At 49.8% G+C, this 23,457-nt stretch overlaps 1 protein-coding gene across 2 annotated transcripts in view; it reads right to left on the reverse strand.

Moving 5' to 3' along the window:
• Positions 1-23,226, reverse strand: part of LOC101947390 (butyrophilin subfamily 1 member A1-like) — a 48,977-nt gene extending 25,751 nt beyond the window's left edge. Inside the window, exons 1-5 of one of the 2 annotated variants that reach the window (XM_065562388.1) lie at positions 22,887-23,226; positions 13,380-13,487; positions 10,109-10,456; positions 5,267-5,548; positions 2,487-2,603 (exon numbers count right to left, since the gene is read on the reverse strand). In XM_065562388.1, coding sequence (XP_065418460.1) covers positions 2,487-2,603; positions 5,267-5,548; positions 10,109-10,456; positions 13,380-13,476 — 844 coding nt within the window. In that variant the 5' untranslated portion in view covers positions 13,477-13,487; positions 22,887-23,226. Of the gene's footprint in view, positions 1-2,486; positions 2,604-5,266; positions 5,549-10,108; positions 10,457-13,379; positions 13,488-22,369; positions 22,491-22,886 lie in introns of those variants that run through there. The other variant, XM_065562389.1, reaches the window with a different exon arrangement.
• Between the last annotated feature and the right edge of the window lie 231 nt (positions 23,227-23,457).

Consider the following 23,457-nt stretch of genomic DNA (forward strand, 5'->3'; position numbering starts at 1 on the left):
TGCTACAATAGAGAGTCCATTGCCCAGTGTACCCTGCTGGCTGACACTGACAGCCCAGGGCTACGAGGTCCAGATCCACACCCTGATCGTCAGAGCCCTGGGCGCGTGGGACCCCAACAACGAGCCGGTGCTGAGAGCATGCGGAGTTGGTCAGCGTTATGCCTGGCTAATGCGGCAGCTCATGGTATCCAACGCCATCTGATGGTCCAGGGACATATACACTGAACACATCACAGGACACCAACAATACCAGAACCAGACCGCTGACAAGGGACACAGTCGGGGAAATAACTCATTTCCTTCCCTGACAGACTGTATCTGTCTATAGAAGACCCACAAGACACCGATGGACCAAGGGACAAACTCCACCCCATGTACCAATCCACTTTACTGCTACTGACTCTGACTCTATACACTATGGGTGGCGTACCCGAGAACACTTATTCCCTACCACTTAAAAACTCACACACATTGGTCTGGGACAATGCTTGTTATGTATCCTACGTATCTCATCAGCTTTGTAACCAAGACTTTTAATTTTTCATAACCCAAGCTTGACCCCAGATGTACAGTGCCTTTTCTTTAAACCTGTGTGACGTGAATTTGATTCCAAACATTAGTTGTGTAAGCAGAGTCAGGATGAGCTCTACCCTGACATCTGGTGGTGAATTATGGCGAGTGTGGAAAAGAACTCCAGGGGCTGATCTTGTTTGCATAGGCACATGCATCCGCCTGGCATGAAACAACAGCAACTCAAAGTGGTTACTTTGGCTGGTGTGGGATCCCCAGTTTCTCTGTTATTGGGGCAGGAAGAATAAAGTTTTGTTACCCTGATTCTGTGAATCAAGGCCAGTGGAACTGTTGTATGACAGAAGGACTGAGTGAGTCATTCACCATTACCTAAGTAGCACTTGCTTGACAAGGAGCATGGGCTACAAAACCCAGTGAATTGAGAGAGGATGGGGTTAGGTATTTGTATCTGATGGTATGGCCTGGTGTGTGTCGTCCCCCCCCCGGGCTTGCAACATTAATTGCACCTCTCTTTCTCCCTCCCTCCACTGTTGAATGTCAGAGATAACTTTGATTCCATTAGGAGTCTAGTTACAGGCTGCTGAGCTGAATTCACTTTGGGCCAATGGAGCACCAGCACTGCAGCTCCCCTACTCTGAGCTGAAATCACTAAGAGCTGAAATCACAAAAGAGTGCTGTGGGGGAGCCTGAATTGCTAAGCAGCCGGCAGAGCAATTTGTGGGGATGACTGGAGGAGCAGCGAGCGGTGCGGAGCCTTGTGGGGACGGTTGGAGCGGCGAGTGGAGCTGTTTGTAGGGATGGCTGGAGAGGCTTACAGGTCGGTGAGCGAAGAGGAGCAGCTCGTAGAGCGGAGCGGTTCATGGGACGGCAGGAAGTGGACTGGTTCGTGGTGAAGGCTGCGGTGGAACCCCACGGAGAGACGGCAGGCCGGCCTCAGATCACGTAAGGTGCCCCTTAACACCCTGCGTGCCCTCCCCCTTATACTCTGGGGCTGCACTGACCAGGGACAGAGACTTTGGGGTTTGTTGGACTTTTGGGAGTTTGGGTGGTTGCTGGACCCAAGAGACTTTGGGGGTGTTGGACTTTGGGGACTCTGGGTGATTTTTGGGTTGCTGGATTCAAGAACCAAAGGGAAAGGACACGGCCCAATTTGCTGGGGTGGGTTTTTTGCTCATGGTTTGTGTTATGAATCCTGTTTGTGGTGTTTTTCCAATTTAATGCTGATGTCGTTTACCTCATGTTATTAAACATTTTCTGCTACACTCAGACTCCGTGCTTGCAAGAGGGGAAGTATTGCCTCTTAGAGGCACCCAGGGGGTGGTATATAATTGTCCAAGGTCACTGGGTGGGGGCTCGAGCCGGTTTTGCATTGCATTATTGAAACGGAACCCCTAGATACTGAACCCGGCCCTTGTAGCTGCCAACTTAGATGGGCAGAAGGGTTACAGTTGTAATAAAATATTTGGATCTCAGGCAGAGCAAATCTGAGTGTAGATAAGTGCTAACCTTTCCATTTGCACAGCCAATGCTTTGCCCATCCACAGCTCCTACTCACAAGCACAGACTGGGGGGGGGCAGAATTGGGCCCTAACAAACCCCTCTTCTACTTCGCATTCTGTTTTTCTTGCCAGCAGCCAAGTTCCATATGTCGGGACTCCAAGCCCAGCTCACTGAGCCCCACATGCTGTTTCAAACAGAGCCGTGTGGATCCACAGGAACAGTTCAGAGTCACATTCGCTCTGGATCCCAGAGTGAGATCTGAAACCAGTTGACACGTCTTGGTTCAAACATGATCATACTTTCTTCAGCTCCCTCTTCACCCTCAGCCCAGCTCCCACTGCCTGAAACTCCTCCGAACACTGAATCAAAGTCCCTTAATCCCTGTCTCTTTACTTTTGGTTTTATTTTAAACCTCTGTCTGTCTCTCACCAAGTTCCCCCCTCTCATTACATCACCTTTCGCTCTGCGTTGCCTCCAGAAGCAGTAACTGGCCAGGGCCATGAGAACAGCCAGAAGAACCAGGATCACCCCCAGAGCCACCATCCAGGGATTGACCCTTGGGAAAAACAGCTCTGCAAGAGAAAGTGCCATTGACTAGGGCGCAAACACGCCGAATGATGGCAGGACACTGTGCTAGTGGTGACACAGTGACTAGTTAAAAGACTCACAGGGAACTACACAGGGAGATGTGGCTGCTTTGTGCTTTATTATTAAGCCAATGGAAGCCCAAGCTTTAGCCTGGTTACTGAACATGGTTAATTAATGGGAGGGGCGTATTGGGGATAGGGAGGGGGCAGGGGGCAGCTCCATTATGCTACCCCTATCCCCCACTGGCATAAATTCAAGCATTCCCTAGGTTGCTCTAAGTGATCCCAAGGCTGCAGTCAGTGCAGACTGGCCCTCAGAATCAGAGAGTTGTGATCAGCTTCCTGACACCCCCAACTCTCCTGTGCTCCCAGGGGCTCAGCTACATGAAAGTGTCTGGACCAAAATAAGCTAATGAAGGATTTTAATAAAAACAAAACTTGAGCCTATAGATTCAGAGTAAAAATTCCTCCAGAGTCCTCTTCCCTGGGCCTTGGAGCAATGGCTGACTAGACGGCTCTTTGCTAAGTGATTAGTGCGGTGTATTGAAAACTGTAAAAGTTACAAGCTGACACTTGAAATCCTGAGGGGATTCCTAGTCCTGCTTGCAGGCTAAAGGGTTCTGTAGGGAGCGTGCATCTGGGTCCTCTCCAGTCAGTCTGCAAAGAGCCAGCCTAGAGCAGGGTAGGTTTGGTTCTACCTCTCTGCCAGGGGCAGCTCTAGCTATTCTGCTGCCCCAAGGACAGCAGGCAGGCCGCCTTTGGCGGCCTGCCTGTGGGAGGTCCACAGTTCCGCGGATTCGGCATACCCGCCGCTGAATTGCCGCCGAAGCTGCAGGACCGGCGGACCACCCGCAGGCATGCCGCCGAAGGCTGCCTGACTACCGCCTTCTCAGGGACTGACAGGGCGCCCCCCGCGGCTTGCCGCCCCAGGCACCCGCTTGGAGCGCGGGTGCCTGGAGCCGCCACTGCTCTCTGCCTTAAGGAGCAGCCTGCTTTGCCTCTCTCTGTATTTGGCTATGGCATGTTAGAGTTCTGGATTCTTAGAAATAAAGCAGTGCTACATTGCAACCTTACAGGAACATTATTTATGTTCTGTTTGTAACTCTCTGTGTGTGTGCTGTGAACACAGCCATCAGGTAATACTGGGCATATCATAGACTAACCAGCAGTGTAGCACTATGAGACCTCAGATGAATGATGCTTTACAAATACAACATTCTTACTATTATAGTGCTGAAATATTCATTCGATAGTAACCAAGTTATTTGGTAGATAATAATTCATAAAATCACAAACTTTTTTTCCTAAAAATTAAGATGCTCTCAGGTAAGATTTTGTTTCTGCCTATTTTGGGACTCAACTTTTATTGCTGGTATTTTCAGATGTAATCTAAGTAGCGATGCTCGGACCATATCCAGAGGGCTCTCTTGTGCTGTTCAGGAAAAATGACTTTATTACCCATATTTTCATAAATACTCAGCACCCAGCAGCTCTCACTGAGAACAGAGGAGAATTCCCTCCCCCATCCCCATTGAGAACTATGATGGTCACAGCACACAGAGACGTTAGATACAAACATAAATACTCCTGCTGGAAGGTTGCAGCGTAACATGACTTTATGTCCTAGAATCCAGAACCTTAAGACACAAGAACCCCAAAACAGAGAGGGGGGCTGCTTCCTGAGGCAGTGGACACAACTCACCCCACTTTGCTTTATGGTGGCTCGTCCATAGGCACAGATTGTGCATGGCAGGCTGGGATGTAAATCCACCTCGCATTAGCCTGCTGTGCCCTAACTGGCTGTGTGCACCTGGCTGCACTGCACTAAAAGTTCCCTGGTGCACTTTGATCTGTTCCTGTTTCAAAGTGGGGCAGATCAAAGCGCACTATGGAACCGTTAGTGGATGTAGCAGGGTCCACACGGACAGTTAGTGTGCAGCAGGCTAGTGTGAGACAGATTTACACCCCAACTTGCCACAAACTAACTGTTCCTGTAGACAAGCCCTGATTCTGCTCACAGGCTTTGCTACAGAGCCCTCTAGCCTGCAAACAGGACCGGGAAACCCCCCCACTCTTAAAGTGACAGCTTGCAATTCTAACACAGTCCTCACTACAGCACAAGAACAAAGGAGAATTCCCTCCCCCACCCCTACTGAGAAGAAGGATGATTGCTGGATACTGAGCTATTATGAAAATCTGGCCAATGGTGTCCCAGCCTTCAAGGTGCTAAACACCCTCAGCTCCTACTGGAGTCGAAGGGTACGTCTATACTTCAATTAGACACCTGCAGCTGGCCCATGTTAACTGATTCAGGCTCACTGGGCTTGGGCTAAGGGGCTGTTTAACTGTAGTGTAGGTGTTGGGGCTCAGGCTCTGGGACTCCCCCACCTTAGAGCCCAAACCCGATCGTCTACACCGCAATTTAACAGTTCCTTAGCCCAAGCCCCTTAGCCTGAGCCAGCTGGCACAGGCCACCAGCAGGTATTTAACTGCAGTGTAGACATATCCCAAGAGAACTGAGGTTGTTCAGGACTTTACAAGATGTGCTCAGCACCTTGAAGGTTCGGGCCAATGAACAGGAGACACAATGATAAATACTCTCTGCTCATGTCTGCAACATCTCGGTCTATCCACGGACAGGCACTGACCTGCTATGGAAATCGCTGTCTCTCTCTCCTGGTTGAGTCGGGGGTTCCTGACAGAGCAGGACACTTTCTGGTTGGACTCTTCTGTTAGAACAATGGCAATCTCTGTTTGAAACAGGTCATTGGCCTTTGGGGTTATTTCTTCAGAGGCCGATGGTAAGATCTTCCCCTGGAGATCTCTCCACTGAACCTTGGGCTCTGGGTACCATCCGGATGATCGACACACTACCCGGATCCCTCCATCGTGATGTCCCTCCACAGAGATGTCAGGATCAGAGCCCATATCTACAGAAGAAATAAATGAACTTGTGATAATCCTACAGTGCCCAGTAAAGAGCCAAAAGTTTTATTACACTGTTATCAAAAGCCATTTCCTATTAAACTAATAATTGACTGAGAGTTCATAAGTGTGGTTGATCAGTTAATCTGGTCAGATTCTTATTTGATATACCGTAAAATAAATGTTAATGTCAGGGCTTTTCTATGCACAAACTTGCTCCAGTTTAGTTAAACTGGTTGTGTTAATCCAGGGCAAATCCCCGTGTGGACACTCTTAAATCAAGAAGGAATTGACTCAAGCTAAAGCAATATAAGCCATTTCCAAACCCATTTAAGTGTCCACACAGAGGTTTGCATTAATTCATCGAAAGCAGTGCACATGTATGTGTAGACAAGCCTTACATTAATTCACAGATAAAAAAAACCTTGTAATAGGGGAGTTTGGGTTGTGTTGGCAGGGCCTTGTACCCTTCCAGAATGCAGAAGTGGGTAGCAGAAAACTGGTACCTCCAAAAGCCAGGAAATACACTCAGCAAAACAGAAACACAAACACTAGATAGAAGGAAATGACGGTTAAGGTCACGCCTCCCACACCAGATGACACTTGGATTTTTTTAGTACTGACAAGCTAAACTGAAATAAAATTCTCTTAATCTGAAGCAAGAGTCTTGTACCTTAATCAGGTGTGAATTCAAACAGATTTCACTATTGCGGTGCCAGTGTGTATGCAGAGAGGCCCTTAGGCTGTTTGGAAATTTCACACAGACCAGCCTAGAGAGGGAAACAACCTCCCAGGAGAGACAGAGAAGGGACGGGTGTCTGGAGCCTTCCCCGTGGGATTCTTGCCCAGAAGAGCACAGGCTATTGAGTCCCCTCCCAGCAGGGGTGTGACTCACAAGGCTTTGGTCCAAAAGACTCATGGGAAATGCCCAAGAGCCACAGACAAGAGCTGAGGTTAAAGGGCCTATGGTGCTTCTAAAGGGTTCTGTGCTTCTGTGTCTGATCCTTTTAAACAGTTCACTGATTCCAGCTAGTCAGGGATTAGCAAGTGTAAGGTCTGGGGACTTTTTTCTGCAGCCACATTAGGAGAGCAGCAGCCATGAGCCAAGAAGCAGAAACCATCCTCACATTCCATCTAAATTACGTTAAAACAATGTAATATCGGGCTGCAGTGCCATAACAAGGGCGAGGCGAGTGAGGCACTTGCCTCAGGCGCGCAAAGCGGAGGGGTGCAGCTCTACCGCCCAAGCGGAGAAAAAAAAAAGAAAGAAAAAAGACATATCTGGCTTCAAGACTAAACTTGATACGTTTATGGAGGGGATAGTATAATGGGATAGCCTAATTTTGGCAATTAATGGTATGGTAGGATGGGCTAGCCTAATTTTGGCAATTAATTGATCTTTGATTATTAGCAGGTAAATATGCCCAATGGTCTGTGATGGGATGTTAGATGGGGTGGGATCTGAGTTACTACAGAGAATTCTTTCCAGGGTGCTGGCTGGTGAGTCTTGCCCACATGCTCAGGGTTTAGCTGATCGCCATGTTTAGGGTCGGGAAGGAATTTTCCTCCAGGGCAGATTGGCAGATGCCCTGGAGGTTTTTCGCCTTCCTCTGCAGCGTGGGGCACAGGTCACTTGCTGGAGGATTCTCTGCACCTTGAGGACTTAAATCACGATTTGAGGACTTCAATAACTCAGACATAGGTTAGGGGTTTGTTACAGGAGTGGGTGGGTGAGATTTTGTGGCCTGCATTGTGCAGGAGGTCAGACTAGATGATCATAATGGTCCCTTCTGACCTTAAAGTCTATGAGTCTATAAAAAAGCTGCGATCGCGGCGGCAGCTACTGCTGCCGCTTCTTCGGTGGCAATTCGGCAACGGGTCCCTCAGTCCCTCTCGGATGGAAGGACTTGCCGCCGAATTGCCGCTGCTGCTTCATTCATTCTTTGGTGGCAATTCGGCAGTGGGACCTTCTCTCTGAGAGGGACTGAGGGACCCACCGCCGAATTGCTGCCGAAGAGCCTGGAGCTGGCCCTTGCCTCGGGCACAAAAATTCCTTGTTACGGCTCTGTCGGACTGTTAAGAAGGTGATCCTCTCCTAATAGTAGACTAACAAATTTATTAGAGCATAATAAATACTTTGTGTCTAAGGTGCCACAAGTACTCCTGTTCTTTTTGCGGATACAGACTAACACAGCTGCTACTCTGAAACATCTCCTAATAGTGCCCACCATCATCAGATAAAGCAGGAGTCTCTTAAGATATTTAAAGAAAACTTTGCTTGATGGCATTCTGTCTGGCAAGGAATCACTTATCAATAGTTGTGGGTGTGAAACCTCTACTTCATTATTGTTTTGCCTTTATTGTCCCTACTTCTCTATTGTTTATCTATATGGTTTCTGTTTGTTTTTTTGATTGTTTCTGTCTGTTGCATAACTAATTTTGCAAGACTTAAATCAACTAAGGTGGGGGGTATGATTGGTTAAAGAATTGTTTCACAGTATGTTAGGATTGATCAAATAATATTTTGTAATATTTTAGTTAAATGATTGGTTAAGCTAAGCAGGACTCAAGCTTCACTATGTAACCTGGGGTCCAAGGAGACCAACAGAAGGAACAGAAGAAGAAGAACAACTCACCTGTAAGACACAGCCCAAGATCAGAGCTGCTACAAATCCTCTGCATGACTTTGTTGTGGAGCAACCAGAATCCAAAGATTGACCTTGCCTGGCCAACAGGGAAAGTCTGCCTGCCTGATCAGGATTGGTGAGCATAGCATTGTATGCTTAGCATGTGTATTCTGCTCCGTAATTGTTAATAAATAGAGGTGAGGATATTACTGTGTAAGGCTCTTGGTAAAATACCCTGCAAATCCTCAGAAGAGTGCCCCCTGAGCCCTAGGAATTGGGTAAGGGTGGGGTGTTGCAGAGTGTACGGTACACAGGTGAACAAAGGAAAAAGTTAATGAACTCTTGCAGTATGCTCAGTAAGGCATCTCCAAGAGTGGGGGCAAATTCCACTCCCAATATAAAGAAAAAAAGTACCAAAGTCTTCAGTTAGACCCAATGGGGAGGTGAAGATCTCTGCCCTGAATGCTGATACTCACTCACAGGCCTGCTTTAACTGATTGCATCAAGAAGATAATCACAAAGAGACGATACCAGCTTTTTGGATGAACTGGGTGCTTGCTGCTTGGTCAACTCAGATCAATGTGGTGGCATTAATACCAAATCAGCAGTGTATGTTTTAAATGCACAGGCTGTGCGGCCTGTGAACCATTTGGTACTGAAGAAATCTGTATGTTTGATGCTAATTTTGTTGGTGCTGTTTGTAAAGTATTTGCTGTATGGATGTCATGATAAGATTGTGTCTAGATTTGTGAGGAATCTCAGTTAACCCTGTTCCCTGGGGTGGAAGGAGTTACCCCGCTGTGCTCCAGTTCGCGCCTGTTCGTGGCCGGAGCCGCTCTGCAGAGCAGACTCCATCTCGGCCACAAGGGGTTTATAGTTACATATTAACGCCCACAAACTACTTGCCAATGCAGAAGTAAGGCTGCCCAGCAGAGCTTTGTGCATTTCCAAAATGCAAAAAGCAGCTAAACTTAAACTCCTGAAACCCAAGAGATAAAAATAATGGCACACACCGCCCCAGCCCTGCCACCTGGACTCTGCCTCCTGGGCTGGCAATAAGCGCTGGGAACGGTTCAGTGAGGGTGGTTCCATAATACACAGGCTTGATGGAGACTGTGTTCGGAGTCGCTGTAGTGACTGGGGAAGGGATTAATTCAAGCAGGCTGGCAGAGCTGTCACTGCAATATGAAGAGAGGTACATGTACCTTGAGGGATCATTACATATGTCTCATTTCACTGCTGAGGTCTGTAGGCTGTGTCAGTAGAAGTGCACAGAGGTGTCTTCTTGCCATGGGGATTGTCAGCAGTCTGGTATTCGCTGCATCTGACCTAAACCTCATGTCACGGTAACAGAACTAGCTACACATGTGCCCTGGCTGGTCTCTCTGGCAGCACCTTCAGGTATCAGGCCTCCTGCCTTCCCCTGTCCTGGGAGGGGAGAATTCCTCAGTTCTCCCATTCTTATACCAGGCGCTGAGCTACAGGACTCTGTGTATAAACCACTGTTACCCTGTGGGTGCCAGACACAAGCCGAGATCAATCCCAGCTCATGACATCAGTGTGGGGAGGATCAACCATTGTTATGGTCCCAGGTGTGCACAAAAAAATTGTAATAACCACAACATGCCGACATCACCTGACTTTTTAGGGGTGTTTGTGTATCTCGTTAATTCCTTGCTCTAATGAACTCAATCTTAGCCCACTAATCCTATCCCAGACTCCAATGTGTCACAGCAATTTTCAAAACAATTTGAGTATGTGTGTGGATTTTAGAGCCCTTAGACAAAACAGCTGTTAAACAGTGAACTAGAATAAACCTTATCCAGAGCAGAGCTACTGCCCCACTATAATGAGACACATCAAGTGGCATCTCAGAATGACCCCTCAGACTCCACTTATTACCCTGTTGAAGACATCAAAATACCACAAGTCACTGACCTGCCACCTGCAGTTCCAATAAAGCTTCTTCATAAGAGACACCGGACTGAAAAAAACATGTGTACTGCACATCATCGGAGGGTCGGACATTGCGTATTCTCAGGGAAACTCTCCCATTGGTAATGTCATCTTTCAAGAGCTCAGTTCTTCCTCTATATTCCAGCATCTGCTCTCCATACTGATCGTGCCCATCACGGTACAGGTGCACGACTGCAGAGTCCTGGGATCGTAACCATCCCACCTCCATGTTCTCAGCACTCATCCTGGGGGAGAGGTGGCAGGGCAGGACTGCCACCCCACCTAGGGAGGCAGTGATTGGATGGTCAGGTCCAGTCACTGTGAACTGTGCTGTGAAATAAGTCAGGGGAAAAAGAAAATTAAAGTGGAGAGGAACCAAGACAGACAGGAATGTGTGTGCAGCAGGATTTGTATTGCCAAGTCAGGTCCCACACCCAAATCATGAGATTGGCTTAAAAATAAAGAGATTTTTTAAAAAATCATAAAATGGGGGTTGTTCTTTGCCTTCTAATTTCTGAACCTTTAAAGTTGCCTTGGGTCACATTTCCAAGCATTTATCTGTAACTACAAGGGACAGAAACTTACTTTATAACAAAATGAAAGCTGAGATTCTCACCTAATCACAGGCCTCCAGGAGCTGTGGCTTTAAGAAACCCATCAAATGTCATGAGACTTGTGATAAAATTCTGCAAGCTGGTAACATTGGATTGGGATGTCTACAGCGGGAGCTGGAGCTGTAATTTCCAGTGTGGGGAGACATGCACCCACTAGCTTTGATTGAGGTAGAGTGAGAAAGTGTAGCCATGGTGATGTGAGCGGGGGGGATGAGCTAGCTCTCCAGGTATGATCCTGCCCAGGACCCTAGGTACATATTCAGGGAGGTTGCTCATGCCACTGTGTCTACTCTGCCATTTATAGCATGACAGCTTGATCAGAGCTAGCACAGGTATGTCTACCCCATCTGGAGACAGCAAGGAGCAACATTTTACATATTAAAGGCTTTGACAATGCTAACTAATGGCTTCATGGTGAGGCAAGGGGAGGGAGAGCTGGGATGTTGGAGGGGGAAGGAGGGGCTACATGTTGTGAGGGATGATGGGGCAGAGGATGGAGAAGGAGTCAGACTTAGTAGTTTTCTCTCTCATTTATAGTCACTATAACCACTACAGAACTATCAAGATGCTGGGCCATGAACTGTGTCTCAGATTTCTCGCACCAGCCCTGTTAGCGTCTATACACTGTAAACCCTTCAAAGCACAACCCCATAATCCCCATTGCACTGTAGCAAAATGTACAGGCAGGGTGAGGAGTGCTGAAGAATGACATAGCAACCATGTGGCCTAATGGAGAGACCACTGGATTGGGACTAGTCTGGCTCTGCCACTGGCCTTCTGGGTGATCTTGGGCAAGTCTCTTCATTACTCTGTGCCTCAGTTTCCCCATCTGTAAAATGGGTATAATGAATAAAGTTCCTAGAGTTCTACTGATGAAAAGCACTATATAAAAGTTAGGTCTTTGTGTTATTAGCACAGTCATGTATCGATTGCAAACCTAAGTGAGGACTACAACTGCCTAAATGACCATTAATGTCTACTACAAGGAGTCCTCTTTCTGTTCAAGAAACTAGGAAAGACATTTACGAAAATCTTTGCTAATGCAGAGTTAAGGTTCCCAGAGGTATCTCAGGTCCTTCCAGAAAACAGTTCAGCAAAACTCACGGCTCTGAACACCAGCAAATGCAAAGTTAATGTACGGGCCAAAGCAACCTTAACTCTGCCCTCTCTGAGAGGTGATCCAATACACCAGGGATCGGCAACCTTCGGCACACGGCTCGCCAGGGTAAGTACCCTGGTGGGCAAGGATGGTTTGTTTACCTGCCGCGTCCGCAGGTTCGGCCGATCGCAGCTCCCACTGGCCGTGGTTCACCGCTCCAGGCCAATGGGGGCAGCAGGAAGCAACGGCCAGCACATCCCTCGGCCTGCGCCGCTTCCCACAGCCCCCATTGGTCTGGAGCGGTGAACCGCGGCCAGTGGGAGCCGCGATTGGCCGAACCTGCGGACGCGGTAGGTAAACAAACCGGCCCAGCCCTCCAGGGTGCTTACCCTGGCGAGCCGCGTGCTGAAGGTTGCCGATCCCTGCAATACACCCACTGCACACAGACCCATACTCTGCCTGTGCAGATAGTGCACATCACTCAGGGATCAGGGCATATGACAACTGTAGCACAGAGTCAAATGCCTTCTCCTTGCTAAGGGAAAACTTGTTTTTAGGGGGCCTGCACTGAACGGAGCTACCGACCCTGTTCTATACTGAGCTACTGCCCAGGAACAGCCCCACACTTGTTACTTTTTACAAGCCTGTCACCCCCTTTAACAGCCCCTTCACCCTCACTCCCAGGATTCCATCTAGCACTATATGTTCCTTACCCATCACTGAACACACAGACAATCCCGGGGTAAACAGACCCCTGAACCCTGTTACTGACACAAGTACACAGCTCAGGGCTGAAATGCGGGATACTGGATCCCTCAAGGTAGACATGCACATCTCTCCTTTCCTCACACGCCTGGGGAAGCTCTGACCCAGATGACCTCACATCACAGTGACAGCTCCACCAAGCTGCTCCAGCTAATGTCTCCACCATTCAGTCCAGCTACACCCAGTACAGTGACTGCAGCTGGATGCATGCAGGTAATTCCCAGTGGCTAGTACAGGCTCTGGGGAGGAGGCAGAGCTAAGGTTGTGTTGGCATGTGCTTTACCTCCATATGTCCTGGTTTTCAGCAGTTTGAGTTTTGTTGAACTCAATGCTCTGGAAGGGCAGGTGAAACCCCCGGTAAGCATGGCTCTGCGTCAATGAAGGTTTTTGTCAGTGAATGTGCCAGGTGGCAGGAGGAGACGGGGGGTGGGGTGGGGGGACACTCACACTAGCAGGAAGGGGCAGAGAGGAGGCTGGTGCTAGATTAAAGCAAGGACCATAAGGGAAGTGGAGACACCAAAATCCAGGGGAGAGATCCAGGCCCCACTGAAGTCAATGGGAGTTTTCATCCAGGGGTTTGGCTGGCAGGAGTCCAGCAGACAGCGTTAGGAGGAGGGATATTCTGGGTGTGCCCTGAGCTGTGGGGGTGTCCAGTGGGGGTGACCCTGAAAGGGGTAACATGGTCACTTCTCTCTGTATGTGCGAGGAGCTGCAGGGCAGCAGTGCTCTGTGTGAGAACAGGCAGCAAACCCAGCGAGGAGGCCAGAGCTCCTACCTGACGCCAGCCTGTGAACCTGTAGAGTGAGGCAGAGAGCGACGTAGCCGGGCAGAGTGGCGCTCACTGTGGAGAATGAGGTAACCTTCCCCGTCATCGTAGCTGGGTCTGGGCACAGAAGAAACAAACAAAATCAGATGTGCAGTGACTGGCACAAGGGTTAGCCCACCGTGGTGTGCAATGCCTGGAGTTGGGAAGGGATTCTCCCCATAGCTCTAGTTTGCACTAGCTCTAAGCAAGGTCAAACATAATTGAGATTAAAATGGCAGCAGTAGCTGGCAGCCCATCTGCACTAGAGCTTGTTCCCTGGAGCTGCACCTGTGCTAAGGTTAATGATTATTCCAGAATAAATCCATATGTGGACACTCTAATTTCGGAGCAAGAATGCTTTGTTTGTGTGTTAGCCCACTTCTGCAGTGCATTGGGTAAACAGGAACAATGCAATTGTCTTCTGGAATAAGAGTGTTGTAAAAATTTAGCTGTAATATAGGGTGTGACGAACTGGGACTGTTCTTGCTGGGGTGTGGGAATGCTGACAGGGGAGTGTGACTAGGATGGTCTGCATTGGAGGATGGGAGTCTGCCCGAGGGAACATACCTGAGCTTGTAACATGAGAACCCAGGAGGGGGTTGGAGGTCAGGTGACTCCGGGGCCCGGGAAACTGAACAAAGGCTGTGGGAGGGGTCGCTGAAGGCAGAGTGCTGGAAGCGAGCTGGAGAGATGGCTGGGAGGCAGAGATGGCTCTGACCCCCCCCCCCTCCAAAGGGGGGTGGGCTGGGATGCCCTGGGACCCCAAGCTGGACTTAACTGAGGGGGTCCTGCTGTCTGTGCCTGCAAGACCTGTCTTGGACTGTATTCCTGTCATCCAAATAAACCTTCTGCTTTACTGGCTGGCTGAGAGTCATGGTGAATCGCAGGAAGCCGGGGGTGCAGGGCCCTGAGTCCCCCAATACTCCGTGACAACTGGTGGCAGCGGTGGGATCTACTGCACCCCGTGGACGGCGCTTCCTGCAGTAAGTGACTGGGGAGCAGTAAAACGAAGGGGGATTGACGGGGACCAGGCGTGCTGAAGAAGAGTGAGAGAGAGACGGTTATTACCCCTGGGAGTGTGTGACCAGCGAGAAGGACTTTTGCAGTAACAGGGTCCCCCGGGGGGATCGCAGCGAGTGGTCCCAGGGGCGGAGGAGTCTGCAGCTCGACCCTGGCAGAGAGGTGGTGACCTCGAGAAGGGCTGGCACACTAGGGGGCCCCCTGGGAACTGTGGGGAGCTGTGAGCACACAGGCCGGTGAGTGGCCAGCAGGAAGATGTATGCCAAGCGGCTTAAGAGCGACCTGGTGGAGCTGTGCAAGCAGAGGGGGCTGCGCATTGGGAGGCTCACCAAAGAACAGCTCATTGCCCAGCTGGAGGCGGAAGATCGCGCGAATGAACTGATCCCTGTGTCTCAGGGAAGCAGCCTGGCAAATGCAGCGCAGGCACCAGTGTCTGTCCCAGCTGGGAGTGGTCAGCCGGCTGCTGAGGGCTTCCCGAGACCCCTCCTTCCTATGCCTAGGGGAAGGGTGGGGAGGAGCCCAGCAAATACCGAAGGCGCCGTGACCCCCCCGGCCAGCAGGGGATCCCCCCGGCGAAGCTCGCCGGCCAGCAGAGGATCCTCCCGGCGACGTTCGGCATCCGTGGAGCGGAGCTGGCTGGAATGGGAGAAAGAGCTAAAACTGAGAGAGCTGGAGGATCGTGAACAACAGAGACAGCATGAACGGGAGGAGAAAGAGAGACAGCATCAGCGTGAATGGGAGGAGAAAGAGAGACAGAGACAGCATGAACGGGAGGAGAATGAGAGACAGCGTCAGCATGACCTGGAACTGGCGAGATTGAAGGGCAGCGAACCCCCGGCTGCGGTGAGTGAGGGGGGACCCAGGACTGCACGGAGCTTTGATAAGTGCATCCTGGCCCCACGCAAGGAGGGGGAGGACATGGATGACTTCCTGGAGGCCTTTGAGACGGCCTGCGAGCTGCACCGGGTTGATCCCGCGGACAGACTCCGGGTCCTTACCCCCTTACTGGACCCCAAAGCCGTGGCATTGTACCGCCAACTGGGAGAGGCAGAGAAAGGGGACTACGAACTATTCAAAAAGGCCCTGCTATGGGAGTTTGGGCTGACTCCTGAGATGTACCGGGAAAGGTTCCGGAGTCAGGATAAAACCCCTGAGATCTCATATCTGCAACTAGCCGTCCGCATGGAAAGATACGCCAGCAAGTGGGCTGATGGGGCCCAGACGAAGGAGGACCTGATTAAACTGCTGGTACTGGAGCAACTGTATGAGCGGTGCCCATCCGACCTGAGGCTGTGGTTGGTGGACCGAAAGCCAGAGAACCCGCGACACGCAGGGCAGCTGGCCGATGAGTTTGTAAAGAGCCGGTCAGGGGGTGGCAGGGAGGAGCCCCAAAGGAACAGGCCTGCCGCGATGCAGAGAGAGAGTCACCCTGGGACCTCCCAAAGGGGGAATATGGGGAATCCCCTCCCACGGGGAATGCCCAGCGTCAGGGACAACCGACCGGCTCGAGGGGACCCACAGGACATGAGCTGCTATTACTGCGGCCGAAGAGGCCACGTTCGGGCCCAGTGCCCCAAGCTCAAGGACAGACTGAGCAGACCGAACCCGCATAGGGTTAACTTGGTAGAGGCCCAGACGGACGAGGGGCAGGCTTCTCACGCAAGAGGGGCTGGCAGCTTATCAACTGCTCAAGAGAGAGAAGGGCCCCAGGCCAGCTCCTCTAGGGGGCTGGATGCCCCAGACTCAGGGTTTTTGGTTTATACGGTGGGCGCGGGGCTGTCCCTCCGGAGAGAGTACCTTGTTCCCCTGGAGGTGGATGGGAGGAAGGTCAATGGATACTGGGATACGGGCGCAGAGGTGACGCTGGCCCGCCCCGAGGTGGTGGCCCCAGATCAGGTGGTGCCCAACACCTACCTGACCCTGACGGGGGTGGGCGGAACACCAGTCAAAGTGCCCGTGGCAAGGGTACACCTGAAGTGGGGGGCCAAGGAGGGCCCCAAGGATGTGGGGGTACACCCGTATTTGCCCACTGAGGTATTGATGGGGGGGGACCTGGAGAACTGGCCAAGCAACCCCCAAAAGGCACTGGTTGTGACCTGCAGTCAGAGCCGGCGAGGGGCACTGCGCCCTGGCCTTGGGGGGGGGGGGGGGGGGCTTGCCTGAGGCGCAGGACCCTAACCTGGTGGGGAGGGAACGCCCAGGGACACGGCTCAGGGAGGCTGCAGCTTCAGACCCAGCGGGCGAGAAAGAGCAGGTGGCCATCCCTGTCCCAGCTGCTGAGTTCCAGGCCGAGTTGCAGAGAGATCCCTCCTTGCGGAAGATAAGGGACCTGGCCGACCTCAATGCGGTACAGACCATGGGACGAGGTGGCCGGAAAAGGTTCCTGTGGGAGAAGGGGTTCCTGTACCGAGAATGGGCTCCCCCAGGGAAAATGGAGTCAGGGGGGATCAGGAGGCAGCTGGTGGTACCCCAGAAGTATCGCCGCCAGCTGCTGTGCCGGGCCCATGACATTCCCCTCACAGGGCACCAGGGAACCTGGCGTACCCAGCAGAGGCTGCTACGGAGCTTTTACTGGCCTGGGGTCTTTGTTACTGTCCGACAGTACTGCGGATCCTGTGACCCCTGTCAGAGGGGGAGGAAGGCCTGGGACAAGGGGAAAACAGCCTTAGGACCCTTGCCCAGCATAAAGGATCCTTTCCAGAGGGTGGCCAAGGTTAAAAGGGCGGCTCTAAACCAAGAGAGCCCAAAGCACAGACCTCCAGACTGGAGCTCTGGGAGAAGACCACAGCCCAGTTGGAACCCCAGAGGTATGGGGGTGGGGAAAGGGCACAGGCCGCATAAACCTTCCCACATGCGAACTGCGAGTGCCATCAAGCACCCCCGACCTAAGGGGGGGCGTGAAACTGGAGGGGCCTGGTGTAATTCCCACCAAGGAACTGGAGGGATGCGGGGGCATCCATGGGAACGGGGGTAGGTTCGAACTTCCCCAGGTCACTGGCTAAAGTGACCCCGCTCAGTTCGGTCTCGAAGGGGGGAGAGATGTGACGAACTGGGACTGTTCTTGCTGGGGTGTGGGAATGCTGACAGGGGAGTGTGACTAGGATGGTCTGCATCGGAGGATGGGAGTCTGCCCGAGGGAACATACCTGAGCTTGTAACATGAGAACCCAGGAGGGGGTTGGAGGTCAGGTGACTCCGGGGCCCGGGAAACTGAACAAAGGCTGTGGGAGGGGTCGCTGAAGGCAGAGTGCTGGAAGCGAGCTGGAGAGATGGCTGGGAGGCAGAGATGGCTCTGACCCCCCCCTCCAAAGGGGGGTGGGCTGGGATGCCCTGGGACCCCAAGCTGGACTTAACTGAGGGGGTCCTGCTGTCTGTGCCTGCAAGACCTGTCTTGGACTGTATTCCTGTCATCCAAATAAACCTTCTGCTTTACTGGCTGGCTGAGAGTCATGGTGAATCGCAGGAAGCCGGGGGTGCAGGGCCCTGAGTCCCCCAATACTCCGTGACATAGGGTGTGTCTACATTTTCTGTTGACCCACCCAGACTCTGAGACTTACTGCTGCGAGTCTTTTATTGCTGTGAGGACGTACCCATAGGGGACCAAAGAGTCAAAGGTGTTAACATGACCCAGTCACTGTTCAACATTAAACTGTTAAAATGGGCTTGGATTTGGTATACAGAGACCTCAGCCTGCTTAGCACCATGGCAAATGCACCATAACAAATGTTTTCAATCTTTTATTAAAGATATCGAAAAAGAAGGAAAAATAGTTAAAGCATATGAAATATAAAATATTAAATTAAATTTTCATTTAAGAACATCCCTGGTCTCCTTTCCCTTTAGATGGAGAGAGTTTTTAAAAGAAAAAAGCCTCTTCTTTGACAGTCTCTTAGATGGTAATAAATTACGGTAATAAAGATGGTGACCTGAAGAACAGCTCCGTGTGTCTCGAAAGCTTGTCTCTCTCACCAACAGAAGTTGATCCAGTAAAAGATGTTACCTCACCCCACCTGTTTCTAATATCTTGTGACTGACACAGCTACGACTACACGGCATACACGTTAATAACGGCTTTGTGAGGAAAAGAGAAGAAGTTACTGACGGGCTGACTCTGTTGTTGTTGTTGCTGTTGTTGATAATGTCTAGTCATATTTGCTAAGAAGACAAAACAAGACAAACACACGAAAGGGTAGAGACAAGCCCAGCAAAGAGAGAAAATGCAGCTTCTGTCTCTGGCGCTGCCCCTGACTTGCAATTTCACTGCTGGAGAAACACAAGCCAAGCACATGGTGGGACCTGGGCGCTGAGATCTGGCAACTTTTTCCCAGCAGCAGGCTGTTTAGGGCTTTGCTTTAAAGGCACACAGCAGTGTTGCAAAATATGCAGTCTTGGCCCGCTAAGTCAGAGTCTTATTAGACAGAAGGAAAAAGGAGAGAGAGAAGAAATTAAGCATGAGGTAGGGAAGGAAAAGGACACGAGGGGGCAGCCGGAGAGAGAGAGAAACACTCAGAATCTCACATCCCAGGTGGTCTTTGGGATTCAGCTGGAGCCCATGGAGGTGGTGATGCCATCAGGGTCCCTCTCTCTGGCCTGGTCTGGTCAGGACATCTCTCAGGATTGAGGTGAGAAAGGCTGGGATCCTAGGAGATGCTGGGGGTGGCAGGTATGAAGGTGAAGCTCAGGCCAGTGGCCAATTTTTCTCCCCCAAAAACTTGCTTTAAGCACTCTGTCATGGGATGCTTCACTCACCCCTTGTCTGGCACCTCCTCCTGGTCACCCTGGGGATTAGCTCTTCGGCTAGGTCACTTTTCCCCCTTCTGGTGTACAGTCCTCCAATGTCTCTGTCAGTCCCACTGTGACTCAGGCAGTCTTTCCAGTTCATTGCACCAATGATGCCTGTAACAGTCTCCACCCCTATGTTCACCCCTTTCATAGGACTATGATAAATTTTGTACTAAGTATGCCTCATGAATTATCATTTGAAAACTCGTAATTTGCTGATTATTATTGTCCTGGTAAAATATGCATAGCAACATTGTAAGTAAAGTTATAAGATTCTACTGTGTGATGTTACTAAGACATATTCCAAATGTGGAGAGAGGTCACAAATGGGTTGTCCAATAACAAAAGGCAATAACAAAAGGTTGATACCTCAGTCAGGTATCAACAAAATCAAATGGAGAGAACTTGGGGCATTTGCTCTCCCTTCCTATACAATTTTTCTCTCTCTCTCTCCCTTCCTCTCTACCCACGGCATCAACAACACCTGAAAAGCAAAGGAAGCAGCACTGGACTAGGGGGAGGAATTCTGACTGAAAGGTATTCAGACTGTAAGACTGCTGGAATATGTGGTGAGAGAGACCTTTCCTTTGACTTCACTTAGCTTGTTAAATTATACATTAGTTGCATTTTACTTTTATTTTCTTGTAATCAATTCTGACTTTTATGCCTCATTACTTGTAACCACTCCATGCACCAATTTGACCGAATCTGGCCCAAGGATTCTCCCTCTTCAGCTGTCGCTGCCTTGTTCTGTTATCTCAGTGCAGTGACATGGATATTAAAAACACAATGCTGGGCAAAAGCTCTCTCACACACCTGGCAGCATTGCCAAGGATCCACAGATTCACAGGGTCTGGTCTGTAACCAGTCTCCTGGCAGTGACCCCTTCAGTGTGCCAGGCCCCAAGGACCCACACAGTTCTACTGGGGCAGTCCCATGGCCTCCAAGGCTCCAAGACCAGACCATCGGGCAGCAGCGATCCCTGTGTCTCTCTGTGGCTCCTTGCAGTGAATCCAGTCCAGCCAGACTCCTGCAGAAAGTTTGTACTGGGCCCCTTCAAGGCTCAGAGGTCTCAGTGAGTATTTATAGTGACACAGGCAGCCTTTGCAAAACAAGAGAACCATTTATTGATCGCCAGGTATGCAGAATCTGAAAGTCTTTGGGTTAGAATGAGAGAGGCAGGCATAGGATATGGTTCCTCTGTGTGGAAGCCAGGCTGTCACCAGGCCCATCCTCACCTGCCCTGTCTTCTTTGTCTCCCCATTCCAGCAGTGCTCTGTGTCTGCGTACCCTGCTGTTCCTAACCTAACCCTGACACCTCTCCTCTTTGCTCTCCAGACACAGCCATGTTGTGCTCCCATGTTCAGCTGCCCCTGCAGTGAGGTGTTAATATTTAGTCATTGTGGTTTCCATTGTCTCTGTAGGGTCAGCAATTTCAGTGTGTTGATTCTAGCCCAGAAAGTCCAAGCAGCTCTATGTCTGAGATACCTGCCTTCATCTCCCATGTCCCAGGGAGAAAATCAATTCTTTCCCTCAATGGATAGCACCGCCAAGGGGATAGGTACAGAGTCGTACAGATAGTTCATAAAAATATTACAGACAATTCCCACTTTGTCACATCTCTTTTCCCTTTGATATCAAATTGAGTGAGCTCTCTTCAACCAGTGACTTGGGAATGTTCAAATCTCCTGCTACCTTGGGACTCGGATGCCTTCCAAATACAGGTAAAACCACAGATGTTTTCCATAGATGCCAAACCAATTTCCCATCCACTTGGTAGCTTTTCTACCAGCCAATTTCAAGATTCTTACAGCACAGACTTTCATTACTCAAACAGACTGTTTTCATAACACAGTTCAGAGCAGTTTCACACTCTCCCTTGGGTCTTATCTTTTGGATGACACTAGCAGGGTGCACATGGGGAGTTTCCATGTGCCTCTGTGTTCTCCTGCCACCCCAATGCCTTGAGGGTTGAAACTGAGATGGGAACCTGCCACTATCCCCTCCCACTCATCTTCCAGGGAGTGAGGAGGGCCATGAAACCACCTTCCTTCATATGTCAGCCGACTTGGCTGCAGCCTTGGAGAGTCTTTACCCCTTGGTTGGGGTAGGGAGTGACCCTTTGAGCATTTGGGAGGATTGGAGTAGGAAGGCAGAAAAATAAGCTCCTGGAAACTGTCACTGCAAAAATTTAGGCACCAAGTGATTGTAGGCACTGCAGGGTTTGGCCACAGATTAGCAGGGTTTTGTGAATCCCAATGTGTCCTGATTCTGGGATTTTTTTCTAGGTACTTAAAGTGAGAGGCACCTAAGTCCTCTTATGAATTCATCCAGTGGTAAGGAAGGGGAGCCACACATGGCCAATAACATCACTTGAGGAAGAGATTCACTAACTACAGCTCCCATCAGGCAGCAAAACAGCACTAGCAAATGAGCTCTACTGCAGGGACTCAGGCTCTGCTAAAGCACAATGAACCAGCAAAGGGAAAAACCTTCTCTCAATCTTCAGGCTAGAAGCTTTGTGGGGCAGAGACTGGAATGGACTAAGCACACTGTGATGTTACCAAAACCAAACACTTACTGATCACGCCAAGGCTAAAATTCCCCACTCTGGCACTTCGAGTGTAGAAGATGGGGGCCTGCATGGAAGATCCCCTAAGCTTATATTTTACCAGCTTAGGTTAAAACTCCTCCAAGGTACAGAGTCCTCTGCCTTGGACAGGTATTGCTGCCACCACCAAGTGATTTACACAAAATATTCAGGGAAGGGTCACTTGGAATCCCTATCACCCCAAAATATTCCCCTAAGCCCTTCACCCCCTTTCCTGGGGAATCTTGAGAATAAAATACCAACCAGTTGCCTTATCAAGGTGAGCACAGATAAACCCTTTGTTTTAAGGACTTTGGAATCAAAGGATTCTTTAAAAAAAGTAAATTTTATTATAAGAACAAAATAAAGAACCACATCTGAAAAAATCACGATGGTAATAGATTTTACAGAGTGCTAGAATTTAATACACACAGAGAATTCCTCTCTGGGCTCAGCTTTGGGTACCAGAAGAAAAAGATGAACAAATCCTATAAAAGCACAGAGAATACACAAGCCCAACAAACAAATAGCCTAATTGCATCTGTCTAAACCTTTTTTACCCTACTCACATTTCTGTGGGTTTAGATGGATTATTCCAGGTATTGTTTTAGGAGATTTTGTACCTGCTGACTTCCTCTCAGTTCCGAAAGAGAAGACCCAGACCAAAACCAAAGACTGCTGAGAAAAGGAAACTGTTTCCCCCGATTTGAATGTATCTTTGATTTTCATTGGGTCTCCGCTCTCTGCCAACTCCTCCCTTGTTTGATAGTGGGGTTTTTTCTAAGCATCTTCAGGGAAACAGTTAACCATTTACAGGTAAAGCAATTCAGAACAACAGCTAAGAAGGTCTTTATAGCTAACTGAATGGGCTGGTATACATAAAGGTTGATACCTTTCCCCCTATATTCATGACAGATCATCATGTGTGTGCGTTTCTACAGCCAAATTTACACTCGAAGTATGGGAGCAGCAGTTTACTCCTGATAAACCTGGGAGAGGAGTCCTATGACACTGACAGCTCATCTGAGTGTGTGGTTGAGGAAATATCAAGTTAGTCTGTAGTTCTAAGGATGGAAGCCCCCTTACCTGCTGAGTCCTGCGGGGACACTTCCAAACAGCTTCAGGGTCCTTGGGAAGCTCTCAGTTTTTCTAGCAACCACAGCCATTCCCTAGGGAGAGTTCCTGCTTTCTGTGAAACCTCCCTTTGCTGAGGTGGTTTCGTCCATTCAGCACAGGAGACAGAGAGCCAAGGAGTTTGACTCTGTCCTGTTCATATCTGTCTTTTGTTAATTTACTGCATTTTTAACTGAATGGAATCGCTGCCTGTTTCTGCTGCTTCCACCAGCTTCAGAAATGGAAGTAACTCAGTAGCTGGGAAGTTATCGTAACAGGAATCCTTGTCACATGCTGAGTAAAGTACAAGGATCAAAGTCCTCTTAAAGAAACATCCCCAGCAGTGCCAGTGAGTGACAGATTTGGAGCCGACCCTATCACTTTGGCAGGTGACACTCAGCTTTGCCCTGTTTCTCCTGCTCTCTGAGAATCAGGCCTTGTCTACACTACAAGAATAGTTCGATTTTACTTGAATCGAATTTTTGGAATCGATATTGCAAAGTCGAACGTGTGTGTCCACACTAAGGACAGTAATTCGACTTTG

The sequence above is a fragment of the Chrysemys picta genome, chromosome 12 (assembly GCF_011386835.1).
Source record: "Chrysemys picta bellii isolate R12L10 chromosome 12, ASM1138683v2, whole genome shotgun sequence".
Lineage (NCBI taxonomy): Eukaryota > Metazoa > Chordata > Testudines > Emydidae > Chrysemys > Chrysemys picta.